At 36.5% G+C, this 23,581-nt stretch overlaps 1 protein-coding gene across 4 annotated transcripts in view; it reads right to left on the bottom strand.

Moving 5' to 3' along the window:
• The window catches only part of DGKB (diacylglycerol kinase beta), a gene marked incomplete at both ends in the record, with an annotated part of 316,588 nt that overhangs the window by 274,777 nt on the left and 18,230 nt on the right, over positions 1–23,581 (bottom strand). For 2 of the 4 annotated variants that reach the window (XM_084260022.1, XM_084260024.1), the window contains 2 exons: positions 4,925–4,945; positions 11,128–11,204. In XM_084260022.1, coding sequence (XP_084116148.1) covers positions 4,925–4,945; positions 11,128–11,204 — 98 coding nt within the window. The remainder of the gene's footprint in view (positions 1–4,924; positions 4,946–11,127; positions 11,205–23,581) is intronic. The other 2 variants (XM_084260023.1, XM_084260025.1) reach the window with 1 other exon arrangement.

The following is a 23,581-nucleotide window of genomic DNA, read 5'->3' as shown; positions in this document are numbered from 1 at the left end:
ATTAATCTCCACCCAAAAATTCTTTTAAAGTACCACATTCTCTTTGGTCTTGCTCGTCTTTTAAATTCATACAAAATATTTTAACAAAAGTCACTGGTTTTGATATCCTGAAAAACAGAATGAAAGAGGGGCAGGGAGCTGGAAAAAAGGAGAAATTGTTCATTCCAGTAGAATTCCATGAAATACGTTTTTCCCTTACTGAAAAGAATCTTTCAAAGATAATGGAAAGAGAATTCTGTTGAAACCTAATTTTCAATTAATTACTTTTTAAATTATGTTACATGATTTCCAAATGGTGCCAAAATGTAGAGTATAATCAACTTTAAACTACTGACAGTAATACTTCTGGGATTTCTTTGTGGATAGTCCCCTTAATGATTTTTTTTTCTTAAACAATGTATTTTGACCTGGTATCTGAAAATAGAGCTGTTAAAAAAAGAACTAGATGTTACACAACCTTCATTCACTCATAATTCTACGAACAACTGTACACATTAATGCTAGTGACAATTACAACATTAGCTTGAAAAACAATGCAAAAGCATCCCCAGTAGAAGTCCTAATTCTGAAGATTGATTCTGACAATGTTTGAAAACCTGACTTTTGCCAAATTATGTGGAAAAACACAGATACTATATAGAGAAGGTTAGTAAGCTAGAAAACATTCAGTACATTAAAATACATAAGTTTTTTTGTGTTTAAAATGTACTTCTTATGTTCATATAGTAGAAATTCAAATTAAATCTGGAATTCCTTATGGAGCTTGCTTCTGTGCATCAGGGTAGTTTGGTTTAAATTGAAAGTCTTTAGCATTTTCTGATCAAAGGATTAGATTCAATACATTTTTTACATAATTCATTTTGAAAGTTCTAGTAACCAAATAAAATTACTTCTTAGATAACGCAGCATCCACATTATCATCTCCTGAGATGAAAGCTTACAGAAAACAAAAACATTAAAAATCACATGGTCTCACAGGCTGCTCCTACAAAATACTCTAAAATGTCCAGATAATATTTGGATATTACTAATACTGCAGATGTATACAACTGCTAAAATTTTACCTTTATGTCTTCTATCAGAAACAATTACTTTGCAATATTTGAGAGAAGCTAGCATGTGTCTTCAAAGAATAAATTCAAAAAACATCTAAAAAGGAAATGGGAAGACTCAATTTTTATGCAGTATTTGTAAGCAAAACTATATATGCCTGTACTGTATTTTCATGTTATTAAAATAAATTGATGCTAATCACTAAAATAAATCTGGAATTGCCAAACACTGCAGTCTCATCCCAGTCTTATATTTGGGTAAAAAAAACCCAACCAACCAAACACTTTACTACCAGCAGGTTTTTCTTAACACATGGTAATGTGTGTGCAAGTATTTATATCCACATGGACTATACACATATTTAATACATAGATTTTCAAAATATACATACAGAAGTGGATTTTTTTTTTAAGAGGAAAGAGTGGTAATGTACATATTTCTAGAAAGATCTTGTAGAAAATTATCACCCAGGGTCTATTTTACCTGTATTACCAATAAAGAATGTTAGAAGAAATATACCTAAATTATTACATAGTAAACGAAGTGAAGAGTAGATGGTTTGCATTTTGCCACAGCAGAATTGGTCATCTGAAAATTACAATTACTACAGAACTTGGAAAAAAATGGGATGAGTTCCATGCATCAAACTAAAACCAAGTATAATAGCAAAATACATGAAACCCTGAAAAATCCTTGTGTTTGACCAGGTAACAAACACCCCTAGAACTGTTTACAAGCACATACAGTTAAAAACAGGATGTGAAACAAAAAGCACTATAGCAGTGACACAGCACTCATTTGATGGGTTCAGAATTCTCACTGTTACAAATTAAACAGAATTTCAGCATGAAATTTTGTTCTCTTAGGAAAATATGTGTCTTTATTTTTGTTTCACAGCATCTAAATAACCATTAGCCAAATACCTCTCCTCTGTTATTCATTTTGCAATAACAATTCAGTCATGTAGCAATCAAATGAAGGCACAGGGTAATACAATTAAAATTACAATAATAGTTTTCCATTGAGGGTAATATAATTAAAATTACAAGAATACTTTTCCATTGATGTTAAACACATCTTAGTAGTTAAATATTAAGAAATCTATCACCAATGACTAGAAGAATAAATAGCTGCGATTCCTAATTACGCATAAACTTTGCGCCTTTGCACATATACTTGAGCCAAAATGCATCAATTTTAAATGTTCATTAATTGCAATAGAAAAATTAAAAAAATACACTACGTGTATCATTTCTGGAGGAATTTACTTGTTTATTTCGCTTTAAGAAGAACATAGCTGATACTTCAAATAAATAGGAAAACATGAGGATACTATTATTTACACTTTATAACTCAGTACCATAATTGCTACCATATTTAATACTCTGTTCTCATGCTACTGGAGGAGCTGTCACTCTTCAAATAATATATTAAAAATAAAAGAGACGCCAGTGTGACCCTCCACTTTTTATTTTCTTTTTAAAATGGTGTAAAGCAGCATATTCTTTGAAACAGAATGGTCTTTCTGGCCTGAAGATCAAGAAAATTCTCAATTAATTTTTATCTAAATATTGATGACACAGGCCAGAATGGGAAAGTAGCCCTATTTAAGAAACTATGAAAACTAAACAGGTAACATGTAAATGGAACCAGTATAAGGCACATAAAGCTTAAATGTAAGGTACTGCACAATGTAAAAAGGTGGTGGGGGGGGGGGGAAGGATAAAATGGGGTCTCTTAAGGCAGAAAGAGCAAGTATCAAAAAGGAAGGAAGATATCAAAGGGACAAAGATGTTACCACAGGCTGAGGGAAGGAGACAGAGGGACCACTAAAGATCATCAAAAACGTTCAATGCTGAACAGTTTTGAAGCAGAAATGGACTATCTGAAACATTTTACACCTCAGTGCCCTCAACACTTTCCACAGAAAGCAGGCTCACAGCCAGGCTGCCAGCATCTCTGCCTGGCTGGCTTCCCAACTCTCTAGGTATCCTGGAAGCTCTTTCTCTAGAAATCCTGGCCAGCCAGCCAGATTAACACTGAGTGCTCGGTATCTGAAGGGTAGGTTTTTCTGCTGGTGATACTTGCAGGTTCCTAAGTTTTTATTTTTTTTGTAGCTAGAAAGATAAAATATCCTTTCTTGTTCCTCAGTTTCATGTGAGAGACAGGCTTCTCCTACAAAACAAAATTCCCTGCATCCTGCTAGTCCCCTCCTGTAAATTATTCCCAATTTGAGTTCACTTTGTTCTATCATGTAGTCAAAAGCAGAAAGATGTGGTCTCTGCAATACCTTCTTTATAGAAAATCAATTCTTCCTTAACTATAATAGAAATATTTCACTTTATGTGTTGTTAGAAGTAAGATCTTTAGAGCAAATTAGTATCTTCCATCAAGTCAAAGAAGGTACCCCTGGGAAAGAGCACAGGAATTCTTCTCTCAATCCCCATTTCTGTGTGCTTCAAATTTTAACTAGTTTTCCACTTACACCAATTAGCCTACCTTTTCTTACAAATCATGTCTTGTTCTCAGACCACCATGGCTATAGGAATAGTTACAATGTCCCAGTAAGATATTTCTTCCCTTTTGTGACCAAACCACAATGATGCTTTGCAATTATCTTGCAATCAACTACCACACAGAGCAACTTCTCTAACAGCACCACTAGTCCCAGGGTACATACCACACAACACTCTGCACTTGTGCATTTCACTCAATTTCCACTTACTATAGTCCTTAACATGATCAAGCATTTCCACCATAATATTCAGATTTTTCTCCTTTTTAGCAAAACTTCCCAAAATTATTTTAGCGAGCTGATTCTGTTAGTATTCATCTATGACTTTTGACAAGGTACTAAGGAAAGTAGTCTCAAGACTGGTTCTAGACACACCACTTTAAACTGAATGCGTTCTCTTTCAGGACACATTGAAATCTCTCCAAGAGCTTACTGAAAAAGTAACATTGGTCAGCTGGAGAAAAGTGAGCCCTTCTGTGAACATGGAGCACTGCTCTTAGTAACACCTACAAAAGCTCAACTGGCTTTCAGCCACAGACACTTGTCCTCTCAGTCTCTTGACTTTTCCATTGTTCCTTGTGTTTTGGCAGCCTCTTAAGACAACAGCAGAAGTGGGGTGGCAGGGGGGTGGGGAAGTGGGTGCCTTTTTAACACGTCTGTGTTAAAAAGGAAGAATAACAAGGTCATTTAAAGAAAAAAAAAACAACACCCTAGTACATTTGATTAGTCCTTCTTCTCTAGCTTTTTTCATTCACTGCATTCTTATACCTGGCTTTAGGCTGCTGAAGCCTCTCAGTAGAATCTCAGGTCAATGATCAGCACTCTAACAATTTCTACTCCAAATTGCGGTAAAGTCACAATCACTTAAAGAACACTGTAAGCCTTATTCAAATTATAAATCTGCAATTTTAAGCCTGCTACATATAAATGGCATTATATGGTTCTAAAAGCAGTATTTACAACTTTTTGTTCCTGATTGTTATTGTCATTTCAGAATAATACAAACCATTACAAGATCTCACTAGTAGGCAGAAATTTCTGTGACAAGTATAGAACATGTTAATCACTTGCTCTTGACAAGTTATTCACTTGCTCTTGAATATTTTCCATATTCCTCTCAATCTTAGGAAAATTATATACTGTGAATGACAAAAATAAAATTCACCTAGTGAAAAAGTCTGCCAGCAGCAAAAGAGTGCACGTTGCTCTCAGCTTTAAATATTTCTCTATTATCTGACAGCATTAGCTACATGCAGTATTTATTAGTAAGTGACATCTCAATGGAAGCCTACAAAATAAAAGATATTTCTCCTATGCATAACAAAAAGGGAAAAAAATCAAATTAAGATTACTTACTTGATTAAGTATATCTTGTTTCTGTAATGCATGCAAGGAAAGAAAGAACACACATTAGTGCAGTGCCATAACACTCAGGCTCTGTTTTTATCACAGAAATATTTTTGTTGTAAGGTTAGAGATGTAAACAAACAGGTTTAAGACATTAGATGAAATATCCCATTTTCTTGCATTAGCACGTATGTCAAGAAAATGGTTTTAAGTCAGCATTCTAGCCTTGATTAGAGAGTGCAAGCAATTTATTTTTAACCATGCAATGACAGAAAATGAAGAAAAAAAAAAGTAAGTACAATGTTTCTCTTTCATCCCTGTGTACTTTAAATAAAAAAAAAAACCCACATTAAAAAATTACCTGTTGCCAAGAATAACTGTTAACAAAACAACTTAATCAGAAGTGTATGCAATGATAAATTCCATAAATACTTTAGCAGCAAAAGGATGGCTAAGGAGAATCTCCATCCTTTACTAGATATGTGTGTGGGGAAACAGTGTGAGAAAGGATGAGGAAAAGGCTGAGGTACTTAATGCCTTCTTTGGCTCAGTCTTTAGCATCAAGACCAAATGTTTTCCTATGTATGCAGCCTCATGAGCTGGAAGACAAGTCAGGGAGCAGAATGAAGCCCTCACAATTGAAGGGGAAATGGATAGAGACCACTTAAGACACAGACACAAGTCTACACGTCCAGATGGGATCCACCGATGGGTACTAAAAGAGCTGGCTGAAGCACTCACTAAGTCACTTGCTGTCATTTACGACAGGTCCTGGTTAGCCAGTGAGTTTCCAGTTGACTGGAGGTTAGCCAGTATGACACCCATCAACAGGAAGGACGAGAAGGAGAACTCAGGGAACCACAGGCCTGTCAGTCTGACCTCGATATCAGGGAAGGTTAAGGAGCAGATCATCTTGAGTGTCATCATGCCCAGTCAGCATGGGTTCAAGAAAGCCAGGTCCTGCTTGACTAACCTGATGAGCTTCTATGACAAGGTGACCCCTTGAGGGAAAGGCTGTGGATGTTGTCTACATAGAATCACTGGGGTTGGAAGACACCATCAAGTCCAACCACAGCCTAACCCTCCCTAGGCCACCTCTAGACCATGTCCTCAAGCATAACATCTACATGCCTTTTAAGTACCTCCAGTGATGGTGACTCCACCACTTCCCTGGGCAGTCTGTTCCAGTACTTGACTACCCTTTCAGTAGGGAAATTCTTCCTGATACCTAACCTAAATCTCCTCTGGTGCAGTTTGAAATCATCTCCTCTTCTCCTATCACTTGCTACTTGAGAGAAGAGTCTGACCCCACCTCTCTACACCTTCCTTGCAGGTAGTTGTAGAGAGTGATAAGGTCTCCCCATATCCTTCTTTTCTTAAGTCTAAAGAGCCCCAGTTCCCCCAGCTGCTCTTCACAGGACTTGGGGTCCAGACCCTTCACCAGCTGCATTGCCCTAACGGACTTTACTAAAGCCTTTGACACCTTTTTCCACAGCATTCTCAAAGCTGCTTACTGCTTGGACTGGCAGATTCTGCACTGGATTAAAAAAAAAACAAAACAACTGGCTGGATGGCCGGGCCCAAAGAGTTGTGGTGAGTGGAGTTAAGTCCAGATACAAGCCAGTCACAAGTGCTGTTCCCCAGCACTCAGTACCACTTCCGTTTAATAATTTTATCAATGATCTGGATGAGGAGATTTAGTGCACCCTCAGTAAGTTTGCAGACAAAACCAAGTTGAGTGGGAGTGTTGATCTGCTTGAGGATAGGAAGGCCCTACACAGGGATCTGGACCAGACAGATCAGTAGGCCAAGGCCAACTGCTAAGGTTTAACAAGGCTCTGTACCAGGTCTTGCACCTGGGTCACAACAACTCCATGCAATGCTACAGGCTTTGGGATGAATGGCTGGAATGCTGCCTGGCTGAAGAGGATCTGAGGGTTGACAGCAAGCTGAATATGAGCCAGCAGTGTGACCAGGTGGGCAAGAAGGTAACAGCATCCTGGCCTGTATCAAAAATAGTGTGGCCACCAGGACTTGGGAAGTAATCATCCCTCTGCACTTGGCAGTGGTGAGGCTGCACCTTGAATACAGTGTTCAGTTTTGGGCTTCTTGCTACAAGGAGGACACTGAGGGGTTGGATGGTGTCCAAAGAAGAGCAATGAAGCTGGTGAAGGGTCTAGAGCACAAGACTTACAAGAAGCAGCTGAAGAAACTGGCATTATTTAGCCTGAAGAAAAAGAAGCTGAGGTGGGACCTTATTGCTCTCTACAGCTAACTTAAAGGAGGTTGTATCTGGGTGGGTGTTGGTCTCCCAAGTAACAAGCAATAGGACAAGAGGAAACAGCCTCAAGTTGCACCGGGGAGGTTTAGATTGGATATTTGGAATACTTTCCTCACCAAAAGGTTTATCAAGCACTGGAACAGGCTGCCCAGAGAAGTGGTTGAGTCACTATCCCTGGAGGTATTTAAAAGACGAGTCAATGTGGTGCTTACAGACATGGCTTACTGGTGAACTTGGCAGTGTTAGGTTTATGGTTGGACTTGATGATCTTAAAACTAATTTCCAACCTAAGCAATTCTATCTTTCTATAAACACTAGCAAACGCTGTCACAAAAGGCATCATTATATGTTGCTTTAGTTTCTAGTACTTTTTATTCCTTTTATTAAAGGTGCCATATCAATTTTCTACCTTAATCACAAACTACTTCTCAATTAGAGGTACTACCCTAAAATTATAAATACAGTTGTATTCTCTTCATAAATTACACTGATTGTGCCAGATTTTTTCTAAACTAGTTAGCAGATGTATCTTTCATACATTCACAAAGTTAGAAAAATGCTAAAACCTCTAGAAATCAGAAGGACCCTGGAGAAAGTTTCTTAGAAGTACATGCACTACATCCAAAAATGCAAAAAACCTTTGGAGTAGGCAGATGATTGCAACCTGACTGACAACATTCTGACAAACTTGGGGTTCACCTCTAGGCAGAACAGAGAGTTGAATAAGCCTTATGTCCTGTGCTCAATGTCAATCTTCCTGGAAGTTTTTGTTTTCTTGATCTTTCTCCATATGCATTGATTCTTATTATTCGTATTCAAACTGCAAATCTGAAGCACTGAGCTGTTCCACATGCAGACCCAAGCTGCACACCAACTGCTTCTCTGTCTGAGATACCTCCATGCAACTTCCACCCTCCCACTTCACACAGTAAGAGCTCTAGATGCTAAGCAGGAAAACAAAAAAGTATGATGTTCTCCAACAGATCCCTCAAAAAGGATGATAAAACTAGGACTGGAAGCACACAATGTGTATTTACCTCCTATTTGGACACAGTCTTTAGCTCCATCTACTTTCCTAATTCTTGCTAGCCTATTCAGTGCTCCCCTCAAAGTGAAATGGCTGAAACTAATCAATTTAGATAAATCTCAAATGATGGAAAGACTACTTGTGATCACAGCTTTCCAGGACGCTCATGTTGTCCTACCTATGTGTCTTGAGTTATAGAATCTAGTCTTAATTACATATATGACATTGACTTACGGAAGAAGGAAGGGTAGAGGTTCAGTAGCATTTGTAGAAGTTTTAGTCATCTCCCTTATACTGAAAGCAGAGAGTAAAAGCTCCATAAATAAACTCCCTATACTGGATGACCTTCTGATAATCAGATACATCACTTCCACTAAGCCAAAAACCACTCACTCGACAAGATATAAGATAATGGAAAAACAAACCAGATGACTTCAGGTAACAAGCTTCAAATACCAATAGCTTTTGTTTTGTTATCTGTGACCCATTAAATCAGCTTGTGATAAAAACTGCAATATAAAAGCAATGGAGTGGAATAAATTCCTGAACCCTTAAGCAGGGAGAAGCCTGAAACAGGAAGTTCTTAAAAGCTTTATCCTAAGTACATAAATGCATCATACTATTAAATCTGTTATAGTGCTATACCCCATGTTTATTGGTAAAATCTGGCACCACTTTTTGGTAAAACAATTATGAGACTTGAAAAATACTTGGGAGTGCTCATGAGGTAAGGAAATAAGGAGATAAAATGGAAACATGATGGTATCCTCTACAAAACACAACAAGAAAACAAAGTGATGCCTCTAGCATGTGGAAGTAAAAAGCAGCACTGATTTCAGTTGGGTCAGTCAATTTTTGTCATCTCACCTGCAGATTATAGTTGCTTAACTTAATTAGTACATCCAACATACGACCAGAGACCATCAACTTGTAAATCATTCTATAAAGAGTTTATCCGTGTAGCCGGTTGAATGTATGCCAAAAATAAGCACACCTGTGCAAAGGCAGTTCTGTCTAACTTGGATTATTTACTCAACTGCAGAGGAAATTTCAGCTACTTTGCTTCCAGTTCAGCAGCTTATAGCATGAAACCTGAGCTAATAAATCGTACTAGCTTCAGCTTCACTGCTAGCTATGTTTTCCTTATGTTGCACTCCCTGAAGTCTAAGTGCTAAGCAGCAAAATCCAAAAGCTGTCAGGGTAAGCCAGTTTCCAATACCGACCCAGTAGCAGTGAAGAGCTTGGCCCTTGCTAAAGTCACTGAAGCCACCCACCACAGTGTGCCCTGACTTGCAATCCCCCCCGCCCTTTTATCTTACCATTCTGCTCACTGGCTTGGGTGTTCTGCTGCTCAAAAATCCTTGAATGTTTCAGTACATGGGTAGGATTCTTCAAACAAATTGCTGTGAAATTAAGAATCTTGGGAAATGCCATACTGAGTCACAGACCCAGCTCAGAACCAACTTGTGTATTCCGCCAATGTACCTGGCTGCAGTCAAAACAACTGTCCCAGGTCCCCATACTGATCACTTTTCACCATGATTCAACCCGAAATTGCAGAAATTACTTCGTAAAAGGGACTAATTACACAACTTTTAATACTGATGTTTCTACACAAACATTAGTAATTTCAGAATGTGTTACCTACATGGCAACATGTTCTTTAAATATGCATAAGTTGCACTTCACAAAATGAAACCATTGTTATGATGACTGAAAAGAAGTGACAAATTTCAAGAAATAATGTGATTAATAAATTAAGCTCATTTTATCACATACACAGTGAGCACAAAGAAAACTGCAAAAGTTAAAAAAAAGAGCAAACACTGTATTTGTTCACACTTTTCTAAAAAACCCAAAGATACATGTCTCTAACAGGAGTCAATTAAGGGAGGTCCTACTGCCTAGGTAACATTGGAGAATAAATTAAAAGGATCACAGTATTCCATTCCTTTTATGGAATTGAAATTCATTATTCTATTTATACTAAAATGATGGATCTTTAAGTTGATAATTTACAAGATCAACTCATATTATTTTACTGAATTATGAAATATTTTCCTTAAAAAAAAATTACTGAAGTGCCCAGCATTATGCTTTGCAAAGCTCAAAGTTTTGAAGAATTTTTCGGTACTCAATGAGTCATAACTACCTTACTTGACAATAATTCTTATCTCTTATATCCTGATGCATAAGATCAAGTAATTAATTTTCATAATGGTTAGCCATTTTTCTATCCTGAACTCCAAATAATGCAAGCATATTTAGAAACACTACTGACACAGATTTCTATTTGGCCTCATTTTGAATCACAGTATTAGGATGTGCTAAGCAGACAAAAATTGCAAATGAGGATAATAAAACATCCTGACTTTTTCTACCAACCAAACCAGAATATTTTGTCTAGTAAAGAATCTGTAGTGACAATGCACACACGCACACTTTTTTTTCCAGCTGAATTTTTTTTCCATAATATCAGAAAAAAATCCTCTTTAATAATAGGGATCCCACTACCAGAAATCATGTAAGAGAAATGGAATCTTAGAAGAAATTTTAACTGAACAGATTTTACTTTTCTACCTTTTGGAAATTATGTTTAACATTTCCAATCTTTATAAGAATGGGGAAACACATTAACTTTACCTTATTTTTAAGGGGGTTTTTTTTGGCGTCTGTTTAAATCTTTAAAATGAGAATAAGGTTTTATGTAAATTAAGCTGGCCTTTAGATGCTTATAAAGTTTTTAGTTCCTAAAAATATTCACATTTTTTGCTTTCCAAACAGCTTTAAATACCACAAACATCTTATTTATGAATAATCTTCTAATAAAAATGCTTAGATTTGGTACATTTGTAAATATTTTCTCCCACTGTTTCTTAACATTGAAGAAAGAAGAAGAATTACCCCTTCAGGATTATATTTTGCTAACACACCACTGCCATGGAACTCTTCTAAGACATCCTTAATTTTCTTGGTGGAATCTGGATAAAGAATAAAGAGAGAGAAAATGAAAATACAGAAAACTGATTTACATAATACAATCTGTAATTAAAGAAATGACAGCCAAACTGCTAATAGCTTTTCTCAATGCACATTAGTAATTTTCTCTAGCTGTATGAGAGCTGTGGGCACAAAGAAAATGAGAACATACTGTACCCTCTCATGAAATACTGTAAAAATCAGCAAGTAAACACAATGAACTCAGAAATAAACAATCTTTGACCCAATATTTAACTATTGTAAAGGAGTATATTTACAAAGGAGTTGTTTGCAAGAACTATTTCAAGTGACGTTTCTTGTCCTTCAAACTGGAGTCATCTATGGAACACAGTCATTATTCCCAACAGTGCTACTAGATCTCCTCTGGCATAGCTGCCATTGAGTAGAACAACAGTCAGAGCCTGACAATATCAAGATAAAGGGGAAGAAAAAAAAAAATATTGCTACTAACACCTGAATTTTAGCAGACCTTTAAGTTATTCTAACCCATCAGCTACAGTAACTTTAGTAATAGTTTTGTTATCAGAATTGTGCAACATTTCCGCTGTTCAAAAGCACATAGGTCTAAGCTCTCCAATTTATTTTTAATGATCTCCTTGAAGAATAAAAAGCCCTTTTATTTCATTAAGTAGCTGATACATAAAACCCTTAAACTCAAATTCACTTAGAATACATCGTGCACATAACCATCTCTTCCACCTTAAATCTCTCGGTCATACAACAAAACTATCCATATTTTTTTTTCTTTAAAATGCAGTAGTTGAATGTACAATGGTAGAATTGCCACAAAATTGAAGTAAGCCATGAACTAGTAACGAGTAACAAATGCATTACAGAAGAAAACAGGTACATCTAAGGGCTGCACATGTATTTCTACAAGGAAACCTTGAACAAAAGAACAATGCACCAAGAACAGGACCATCACATGAGCAATTGCTTGAACACTTAAAAATACAAACATTAGGACATACTGATTTTTGTTTTTTAAATTACATCAACAAAATCCAGCATTTGCAATAGTTCTTAAAGAAATTCAACACCTAACACCTGACTCCAAAACATACATTTAGTTAATCATGTGACCTGAAAAGAGAAAATGTAGCAACAAAGGATTTGAAAAATAGGTTTGGAACAGTTCATAACAGCTATAAACAGGACACACCAGTAAAATTCAGTTTTAACAGATGCTGGAGGAGTTGTTTCTCCCCATCCCCGAACACAGTTTAGGTTGTAATAAGAATGACTTTTCCCCATGTTTGTCATTTTGTGGATTTTTTTCTTAAATGAAATCATCCAAGACTCTGTGTGGCCTCAATAAATGAGTTTATTTGCACTAATCAGTTGAATTTCAATGTTTCTGTCAGCTGTACGTAATGGAGTTTAGCTGATCTACTGACCAGTCACAGCAATTATTTACTTGATCAAGACATCCATAGTCTTATTGCCATGCCATGTGAAATACAGCAAATAATTAGAACTTTATGTGAAAAAGACAAAAAATATAAAAAAGAGTAAATCCATATGTTAAAAATTAATTTTGAGACCTGTAATTAGAAACTGATGGGTTATATAGGACTGACAAGAATTTTCTTTTACTTGGTGACCATTCATTATGGTTTCCAGTAGTCATATACACTGTTGTATATAAAATTCATTGTATTTTATGGTAATGAAGACAATAATCATGAAAATGGCAGTGTGAAATAAGCAGACGCATGACAGAGGTAACCAAGCCTAATCCTAAAAAAAGGATTTCTGAGCTTTAGAGAAACTGAGAGATGGCGAAGTCTCCCCACATGCTTCATATTATCAAAAATTAATAAATAATTGGAGTAGAAATGGCCCAATTTCTAGCAGTTTTATAACAGTGTCTTGAGGTTTTCACCCATTGAAGACCATTCTCCTTTCATTTCATATTTTGCCTTTAAATTCTATTCATATTTAAAGGAGATTTATGCCTATGTAACTGTACTTGAACCCAAAAAAACTTAATTTTATTCATATTCTTCTTAGTCAAGTATCAATAAGATTGAAAATAGCCTCTCTTCAAAAAACAACTGTTCAGCTATTTTGTACATGAGCTTAAGTCAGTCCCATCCAAACCTCACCATTCATTCCCTGCTTGAAATAACCGTCCAGAAAAAAGGGTCTGCAGATGTAAATTCTGCTTTGGTTATCTCAGGAAAACTCTTCAAGGGATTTCCACATTCTGGACTGGAGCTGTATTTACTACAAGCACTGTGACATACATTCCGCAGCCAAGGGAGAACCATTTTTCACAAGCTTTTGTTCACATTCAATCATTTTTTCAATTCATTTGAATGTATCCAGACTAGCATGAATAGATATTTTTAAAAAATGCTCTCAATGGCATATCAATATTTTAAGTCAAACATTAACTGACAGTCTTCTGCATGCATACTCTTCAACAGTGCTGACATTCCTCAGAAAAAAAATAATCTCCTTCCTCAGCTTCTAGTAGGCAAACTAGCATCAGGAACATGTTCTGTCTTAAATAAGTTGACTAAAAGAATATGAAGAATAAGATAATGTTCAAGTTCCACTTTAATTTGGGGATCACATATGAAAAGAAAAAAAACAATCCAAACAAAACAAAACAGAGAGAGAAAATCAAATAAAATGTTCACAATTCTACTTAAAATAAACAAACAAAATAAACAAAAAACCCAAACCACAGCAAAACTAAGTAAATTTTTTCCTTCAAAAATTGATTAAGTTTTCCAGAAATTATACACAGAACTATCTAGCAAGTTTTTCTAACTTTTTTCCTAAGTTTTCTAATAAGAAAATAGTACCAATGCTATAGGTTTATTTAGTTAATCTAACCATCCACATACTCACTGGAAAATGGTAATGTAAACACAAACAAGACAACAGACCCTGTGTTCTCACTGTTAACTCCAGGTAAAGATATTCTGAATAATTTAGCAGCTTACTACTTTGTGAGCAGCCCCAGCAAATGCATAAGCACCACTTGTGTTAAAACACAAATATGGTCTTAATGTCCACTGAATACTCTTATCTATTGGTTGTTATTTGGTGGTGGTTTTGTTTGTTTGTTTAAATCCAGGATAAATCCTTTCTTTGTCTAAGTCTCCGTATTCCAAGCTCTCTCATGAGAGCCAGTTGCTTATATGTGTATATATAGCACACAGCCTATCACGGCACTGCTTAAATCTCATGATACCTGCAAAGTTATAGCTGACACAGTATTATTTTTCAAATAGCTTTAAATATAAAGTTTGTTTCATGAAACATTCTCTCATTCTCAAAATTTTCTTGTTTATATTACCCACTAGCCCAATGCTTTGGGCATTCAATCAAAACAGGTAGACCTTCAGTTCTCTCCTCTGCCTGAATGGATTTAAACTTGTCTTCTGTTGCAATTTGGACAGACTGCAGCAGCATTCTTTCAGACAGGGAGGTGGAAGGAGAAAAAGGGAACCTGTGGCCCAGGAATCAGAGCTTTCCATGGATGAGGTAACACATGGTTTCCTATCTTGTGCTCCAGTGAGTTTGGGACAGAACGAACAGGCTAGGTATAGTGTGGGAAGACTGTTAACTCAAAAGGTATTATTAGTCCATGGGAGAAAAACAGCTGGGTTCCACAGAGTGCTTTTTCAATTTTGTTTTGAATTAAAGACTCCAAAATAACAGGTATACAGGTGAGACTTGGGCTAATGTCACATTGTTTCAGGTTAAAGGAAAAACAATTAAAACGATGACAATAAGAATATGAAACCTACGTATGTAACAGTGAAAGTGTCAAAGTGTCTTATTTTTCCTTAACTGTCTTTCAGTCCTAACAAAGATACTTTTTATAACTGAAGGCAATTTACATACCAAGTTCAAAAGCATTTAAGATTTAGCCCACATTAAAAATTATGATTCATATTTTAAAATGACTCTACTGTAAATGAGAAAGATTGAACTCTCAGTTGAGAGTGGAATTTGATGTACCATTTCTCCCATAATCAGAAAAAGTAAAATAGAAGGAAAGCTGTCCCATATCACACTATTTGTCTACATTTTCTCACCATCCTCCCATAAAAATCTTTGAAAAGGATTTTTGCTAAAAAACAAACAAAAAAATCCCCAAGCACCCAGGCTTATAAGACAATTTATATAAAACCCAGCATGAATCATGTGCTACATACACAAAATTATTTTATAATTTAAAGGGAAATAAGTACTAGAAAGCAATTCCTGGATTATTAATAATCCCAGATAAGTTTTTTTCAATATCAACAAAAATTCATAATAACCTCCACACTTACTGTACTAGGTAGTCATTTTAACCAACAATTTAAAAAAAATAGGGTAATAACAACTTTCTACTTTTCCCTTTTGAAAGCCTCATACAATATGTAATTCCTTCCTTTATGGCTGTAGACTCACTGGCAAAGCTCTTTTAACTAGACAATGCCTCAGTTTTGGTTTGTGTCTTAGAAGTGTTCTTTCGATGCAAATTTCACACACAAAAAAAATAATCCAAACATTTTAAGCCTTAAGCGGAATAAACACTCAACTTTGGGTTTCTTGCAGTCGGAATTTTAAATCTTCTGTAGCCTTGAAAAGAGTGGGCAGGCTAGGAAGGCAGTCCCTGTTCAGACATGTAAAGGAGACCTCCCCTCACTAGTTGCTACCAATGGTTTGGGTAATGCCCCCTGAATAAGTTGACTATACTCTTCAGCACTGCCAATCAGCTGTGACAAACAACTAGCAAAAAGCTTCTTAGAAACGCAGGCAGAATTGGAAGATGCTGCCTAAATAGATACTGGTGACTTTTCCAAGGGGAAAAAGAGGAGGCAAAAGAGGCAAGAGAGGGAGATGGGAACATCAGCTCCTGCTGCAGAGGACAACTTCTTCCTGATGCCCCAGGCAGGAGCTTCCTCCTCCACCCATCCTCCTTGCTAGGACTTGTCATCACGAGGAAGGAGACAGATCCATTCTACCTATTGCTATATACTTACATGATACTTATATAGACAATTAAGCACTTCTTCATGGAAAGAAAGCAATATTGACTGCACGTGCCAGCAGATCTCTAGCCCACATTAATTAAAAATGTCCACCAAATCCCACTTCACTATAGAAGATGTTCAAATGAAAGTATAGGGCAAACAACAGGAATTTAAGGGACAGGAGGAAGAGGCCTATTTTTTCTGCTAGTGGGCTAAGCTTTGAAAGGAAGAAATAAAGGACAAAAACGTACTCCATGTCCCTCATAGCAGCTGGTCCTGCCGCCAGAGCCAGAAGCAGGTAACCCCAGAGGGCAGTGGGGTCAGCCCCAGCCATAGGGCCAGAGCCAGGCTGAGGCCTTTGGCACCATCTGTGGGCCCCACTCTGGAGAGCTGAAGACCAGCCCCGCTGTGGCATCACTGGTGAAGGGACATCCAGCCCTGAAGGACTGACACGGGTTCCTGGGCTGTGGGCAGGGTATGGAAGCCACAAGGGATTATTTGATTATTTGTGGGGAGATGATCCGGACAGTGAGAGTGCTTTGGTCAGGGATCTGACCAAACATGGTCATGGCTTGCCCAACAACAGCAAAATGATAGCACTTGCAGTGAGCACAGAAACCGCCACGGGAGGGTAATACAAACCATTCCCTGAGAGTCCAATTTGAGCAGTCCCAAGGAGCAGCCAGCGGACATCTCAAGGATCTCCCCTTCCTTTTGACACCAGGAAGCATGCTCTCCTGGGAACCGAGTGATATTTATTACATAGAATAATAAGGAATGTAAGGAATTCGGAACAGAAGCAGAATAGTCCTTGGATGGTATAATTGTTATAGTAAGTGCCTTATCCTAATAAACTGCACTTTGTGCCTTGGACTCAGAATCTTACTTCTTCAAGGGTAGATAGTGAAAGGTCTGACCATAGCAGATGGGCAGGCACAGCCAGTCCTGGCAGTGCTCTCAGGGCTCAGAGGCATCGTTCCCTCATCCTAAATTCATAAGGGGTGAAAAGCGTTACACTGCAAGTCATTCTAATATTTGTCTTTGAAACAATAGTAGTGCACATAGCTAATACGTCCTACTTCAGAAACAAAAAGTAGGAGATGCCTTAGGAGACCTCTCCAGCCTTCCAATCCCATCATCCCCACTCCATCCTGAAAACTACTACAAACCTTCAGTAAGGAACTTTGTGGCTCGCCCTTTCTCTGTTCTCCTTTCCTGCTTATTTATAGCCAGTCACAATATTTGATACAGACACCCAGCTCATAACCTTTTAAGTTAGAATGATGATAGCAATTCCTATAAAAATAATGAATTAGTGCTGTTGACAATATATTTCACTTCAAATACTAATTTTCTAACATATCATGGTTTAACCCCAGCCAGTGACTAAGCCCAACACAGACACTTGCTCACTCTAACCACAACATGATGTGGGAAATAATCAGAATGGTAAAAGTGAGAAAACTCGTGGGTTGAGATAGTTCAACAGGTAAAGTAAAAGCCTCATGCACAAGCAAAGCAAGGTGACGAATTCATTCTCCACCTCCCATGGGCAGGTAGGTGTTCAGCCATCCCCAGGAAAGCAGGGCTCCATCATGTGTAACTGTTACTTGGGAAGACAAATACCACTACTTCAAATATCCTCCCCTTCCTTCTTCCCCCAGCTTTATATGCTGAACATGACATCATATGATATGGTATATCCCTTGTCCTGGCCATGTTTTTTCACAGCTTCTTGTGCACCCCCAGCCCACTCACAGATGGGGTGGTGTAAGAAGCAGCAATGACCTTGGCTTTGCTTAAGCCCTGATCAGCAATTATTAAAACATCCCAATTATCATCATTTTTTCCAACATGAATCCAAAATATATCCCAATACTACCTACAACGAAGAAAACTAACTCCATCCCAGCTAAAACCAGTACATAACAGCAAAGACTCAAATCAGTTTAGTTTGAAATTTAGCATGTATTATTTCTGCTAGAAATAGGGGAATTGCTGTATAAGTGTGAGAATATTTGCAGTGTTCTTGAAATCTAGGTTTTTAAAACACAGTAGTTTGCTTCTATTTGTCCCCAAATCATCCTTTACAATTTTAATATGTATACTTTGAACTCATTACCTGCTTAACCTAAACTAACTGTGGATTCAAAGATATTGAACAGAATATATGAACATATGGTATATTCTTATATACTGTCATACACATACAAGTTTATTTAAATAAAGTAATTTTTTTTTAAGTTATAAAAAACTAGCTTAAAAAAGTGAAGTAAAAATGGATTACACATCTGAAATTAAGTATTTTGAATTCTGTGTCCAAAATTATAAATATTTTGAAACGTTCTGCATAACATGGAAGTAGATATCTAGTTGATATTTAATAGAAATAAAAAAAAAAAACCCACAAAATTTAAAAAAGGTAAAATTAAGAAAGCCTTACCAAGCAATCTTTCCAAGCTGGTACAGATAGGGCTAAGATACTTCATTTCTACCTTACACATTATTATTAAGCCTGACCTTTTTTCTATTGGCAAACTTTAGCTCCCCGAACTCCTCCTTCAACATATGCTTGCTAAGAAGTCTTACACAAATTACTCATTTCCACATATAACCCAAAATCTACCAAAGTGGTTATGCAATACCAAGGCATACAAAGATGTTAAAAACTTGTAGGTTTGTATTTATATGACCACTGAAATTATTGCAAATCATATGAAATACAGTAACTGTGAAAAGGGAAACCATGAAGTAATACATTTCACCTCTTCATGAGGGTGAAAAGAAAATGGGCAACACATTTTAACAAGGTAATGTGGCTCATTTTAATTGCCTGCCTTTATTTTAAAGAGCTTGAGGGAAGCTCCTCAGGTGGTATAGGTTGCCGCATGCAATTGGGGATTTGTTTGTTTTGTTGATGTTTGCTTGTCTTCCACTGTCACCCTATTGCCTTATAAAAGGCTGCCTTAAACCCCTTGTTTAATTTCAAGACACAATTTCAAAGCTACATTTGGCTCTTCCATTCTTCCATGCAGAACAGTACGGTTCTTGAAATGGTTTTGTACTCTTCTTGAAGCAGAAAGATTTAATAGTCACTTTTTTTTTTTTTTTCTCATTTCTCTTTATCTTGTTTCTGGCTCCCAAAGTATCACATTCATTTTACTCTTCTTCTTACAAAGTTGTAAGCTTTTAAACAGTGACAGTTCTTGACATCCCATGTACTGAAACCATATTTGAGAGATTAAAGTTTAGCTCTGTTGACATTGGAGGCAACACTTCTGACTTTTAGCTAAGGCAATTTTCTTAACATTCAATAATTTATTAGCTTTTGAATAAGGGAATATAAATGTTAAATCAAGGGATTATTTTTAAAACTCAAAATCAAACTCAATTTGGTTTTGACTTACAGATTTCTGATTCATTAAAGACACAACTTCAATTTCAAGAAGTATTTACTATTGTAAAGAAATGCTATTTAATAACAAAATGTGGACTTCTTGCAATTATTATTCTCTATTATAGTTTATCTAGGGAGCAAAGACTTTAAAGTCAAATACTTACCTAGAGCATAAAACCAGAAGAATTAGCAAGACATTGCTCAGCATCTGAAACTACAAACGATGAAGGCTCCTGTAGAGGGTGACCCTGACAATGGCAAGGAGGTTGGAGCTCCATGGTCCTTTTAAGGTCTCTTCCAACCCAATCCATTCTTTGATTCTACAATTTGCTGAGGATCTGTACTAGTAATAAGCAGTTTTGTTCTTTGTCTCTTCTAAGTATCTTACCTAAATTTTGCTCTTTGAGATAACATGCTTGATATAGTAGTGAAGAGCATCTGAAAGAGCATTCACTAGAACTTGGTCTCCTCCAGACTCAAAGGAAAAAAAGCCTTAACAGCTCTATCAAACTTTTTTTCAACATTTAGCGGCAATCAAAGCTATCAAAAACTCTATCAAGCACCGTAGTAGTTATTGTATATATGGCACACCCAAAAATTCCCTGGTGCCTGACTAGATTTGGATGTGGAGTTATATTTATTCATATACATACATAAAATGTCACCAAGAATGTTGCCGAGCCCTTCCATTTTAGTTCATATATATATACATATATATGCAAATACACATCTGTTCAATTTAGTGAATTCAGATCAAATTTGCAATCAGTAAAATATTAATTGATCTAACATATCCAATCTCCATAGAAATTAGCTTAAGGTTCCCATATCCAGTCTAGGGAAGGGAAAGAGAGAAAGTCTTTATGTTCTACACATCTTGGGACAGCATAAACAGATTTGGCCACTTGGGGCATCATATGGTATTTCATATTTGTTAAAATTGTACTCCAGTTTACATCGTTAAAAAATTGCCTGAAGCTTCACGACTCCGTACTCCTGAGTTAAATAAATAAATAAATAAATGATGCTTCTATAAACTTCTCCAATTTGTATTTCCTTTGTAGAGGGCTTTTAAGTGTGTTGAAAACCTTGACACTGCAAGAGCTCTTCTAATTTTCCACCATTTTGTCTGAAAACATTGCCATAGTTGTGGTTTAGATGCAGTCTTGAAGTACCTATACTATTACAGGTGTTGACTTGTGGAAACATTGATACCACAGAAAGCCTAAAGTTAGTCAGTGAAAAAATAACAGCTGTGCTGGCTATAGGAATGAGCTGCCAAACCAACAGCTGCCTAGGAGACACAGCCTCCTAAAAACTGCTTCATTGTAAAGGCATGGTCTGATGCTCCAATTGTTTACTCTTTAACACATGCAGATATCTTATAAAGCAATTTGAAAAGGACAGTGCTAAAGAGACAGAATTAAAAATTAAAACTCCAGGGAAAAGGTTACAGACTGAACAGTAAAAATTAAAAAATAAATTCCGCTCCAACTTTGGTGATAATACTCTCCTCCTAATGCCCAAGGACTTGAGATTTAATGAAACAAAAGGCTGATAAGAGCCTGTAAGTTTATCTTAATTCCCTATTAAGAAGATTTGGAATTTTGCTATGTTCATTACCACAACAAAGTAACGCAGTATTTATATTTTTACCTTCATGCGTTAACTAAGGCATATATGCTTATTTTTCTTAACATTTGCAACCATAAACCTATTCTGGGAAGTCTGTTTTATGTTCAGTGCTCTGAGAAAAAAAATGTGTTTCATGTACTACTTCCAAATACCTTCTAGCTGTAGAGTTCAAGATAAAAAAAAATCCATTTCCATTCATGACAACTCTGTCTCCAAGTTCAGTACCACTAAACAGGTCTTTTACAGTGCTGTTAGATCAAGTGTTCATTTTCTCAATATTAAATCAGTTAATATGAAAAGGTATTGATCTCATTGATTGTTGAAAGTCTTTATGGACAATGTTGACTGTAACAGACAATACTCAAGAAACAGAGTACAGGATAAAGACACTAGGCATAAACATTAAGGGCAAGAGAGCTGCTAAGACCAATTTATGCTACTGGAGAGTTGTGTTCTACTGATCTTTGCTTGACACATCTCAAATCCTTTCCCTTTCACTATAAATGCATTAGTCCTGAATTCTAGATCTGCTTTTATTCCAAGGGATTTAATCTTCCACCTTTTCAATTTAATACCAAAGCTGGAATAGGATAATTCTTTGCTCATTCCAGGACTCTAAGCAGACAACAAGCAAGAAGAAACATTATAATATAGTCCACTGATAAACGCAGCATTAAACTCTACTATCAGAACTACTTCTGTCTTTATCCAATGATATTTTAATGTCAAGAAAACCCAGTCCTTGGAGGGGGACACTCCTGGGAAGACTACATTTTCATGGCAACTTACCTGGCTTTATTCAGGTAAGTAGCTCCCTCAAGCAAGATTACCTAACTCCCTAATCATCCTGAACAGTATTTGCTAAACTATATAATTTAAGTAGTTTAATACACTTGAGTTAGTTGGTCTCTGCAGGATTAGAAGCTAAGGCCTCCTTGCTCTCAATTTTCATTTCTTTCTCCAATATCCTTTTCTAGAATGCCCTATTCTGGTAATAAAACAAACACACAAAAAATATAATACATAAAGTCTTATAGTAAGTTTTGGTTTAGTACTTCAGAAGTATCTTCAATCCTAAAATTGTCCTATAATTACTTTTCCATAATTTTATTCCTATCTGTTCTTTACTTGCGTTTTCCCACTATTTCATTTGTCTCCCATCTTATTCCTCAGGATAAAGTTTGCTCCTTTACTTGCTACCAGCAATTAATAGTTCTTGTGTGATGGATATAGTGGTACATAGATGTCTGCGCTGTAAGACTTCTCCGCCCAGCTGTATAAGTCTACCTCTGTGCCTTTGAAAGAATCAATGTTTTACTTTAGGGAAATGCAAAATGGATTGCTTTGTTCTATGAATTCTGAACACGTACACAGTAGAAGCGCTTCTTACCAGAAGAACAGCAAGAACTATTCCAAATAAGATAAAGAACTGGTTCAATAGATACAAAACTTCCAGAGTTATGTTGTACTAACTTGGGGTCTATTCCTGGTATTTCCAAGAAAGGAAATCATCTCTAAATGCATTTCTAGTATTCACAAGAGCTTTTTAGCCATCAATTAGTGGTCTCTGCAATTTATATGGATTGAACCAGGATAGAAAACAGTCCGTGACTCGAGTCAAGGAAATTTTATGTTCTAAAAGAAATATTTTATTCAAAATACTTCTATTATCTTTGCTTTAATAGTTTTGTATAACATGCTGACATGTATTGAAGTCTACTGAAACTACAAAGCAATGGAGGTTACTATACTGATGAATGCAAGATTTCAGGTCTTTTGCCAGGGTCTAGTAGGATGGGAATCTTTAAAATAAAATACAGTAGCATCTGTCTTTAACAATACAGCACAGCAGTTTCCATTTACAGCAGTAACTGCTGTTATAGACATTCTTGAACTAGTTACCTTAGAGACGTTATACCAGAGGCATACCCAATACACCAGTACCAGCATGTCCTTACATTATGCTTTCCAGTTCTCAATAACAATCTATATTAAGGTTAGAAGTATATCATCCTTTTACAGTTCAAGTGACAGTGTACGTCAAATCAAGTTTTTTCCAATTTTATATATTTTTTTAGAATAAGATCTTAAAAACAATGACTAATAAACAGATAAATAGGATCTTTCATAAACAACACACTCCTGCTGCCTCACTTCCACATCTATCAATCATTTGGCTTTCTCACCTCATTTAGAAAGAGCTGCATGGACTTCACTGAGCTGGAAAGTCCTGTGGTGGGTTGACCTTGACAGGAAGCCAGGTGCCCACCACCAATGCTGTTCTATCACTCCCTCTTCTTAAATGAACAGGGGAGAGAAGATATAACTAAAGGCTTGCGGG

This window comes from Gallinula chloropus, assembly GCF_964237585.1.
Source record: "Gallinula chloropus genome assembly, chromosome: 2".
Taxonomy (NCBI): domain Eukaryota; kingdom Metazoa; phylum Chordata; class Aves; order Gruiformes; family Rallidae; genus Gallinula; species Gallinula chloropus.
The sequence above is the reverse complement of the archived record's forward strand: the minus strand, read 5'-3'. Positions and strand labels throughout refer to the sequence as shown.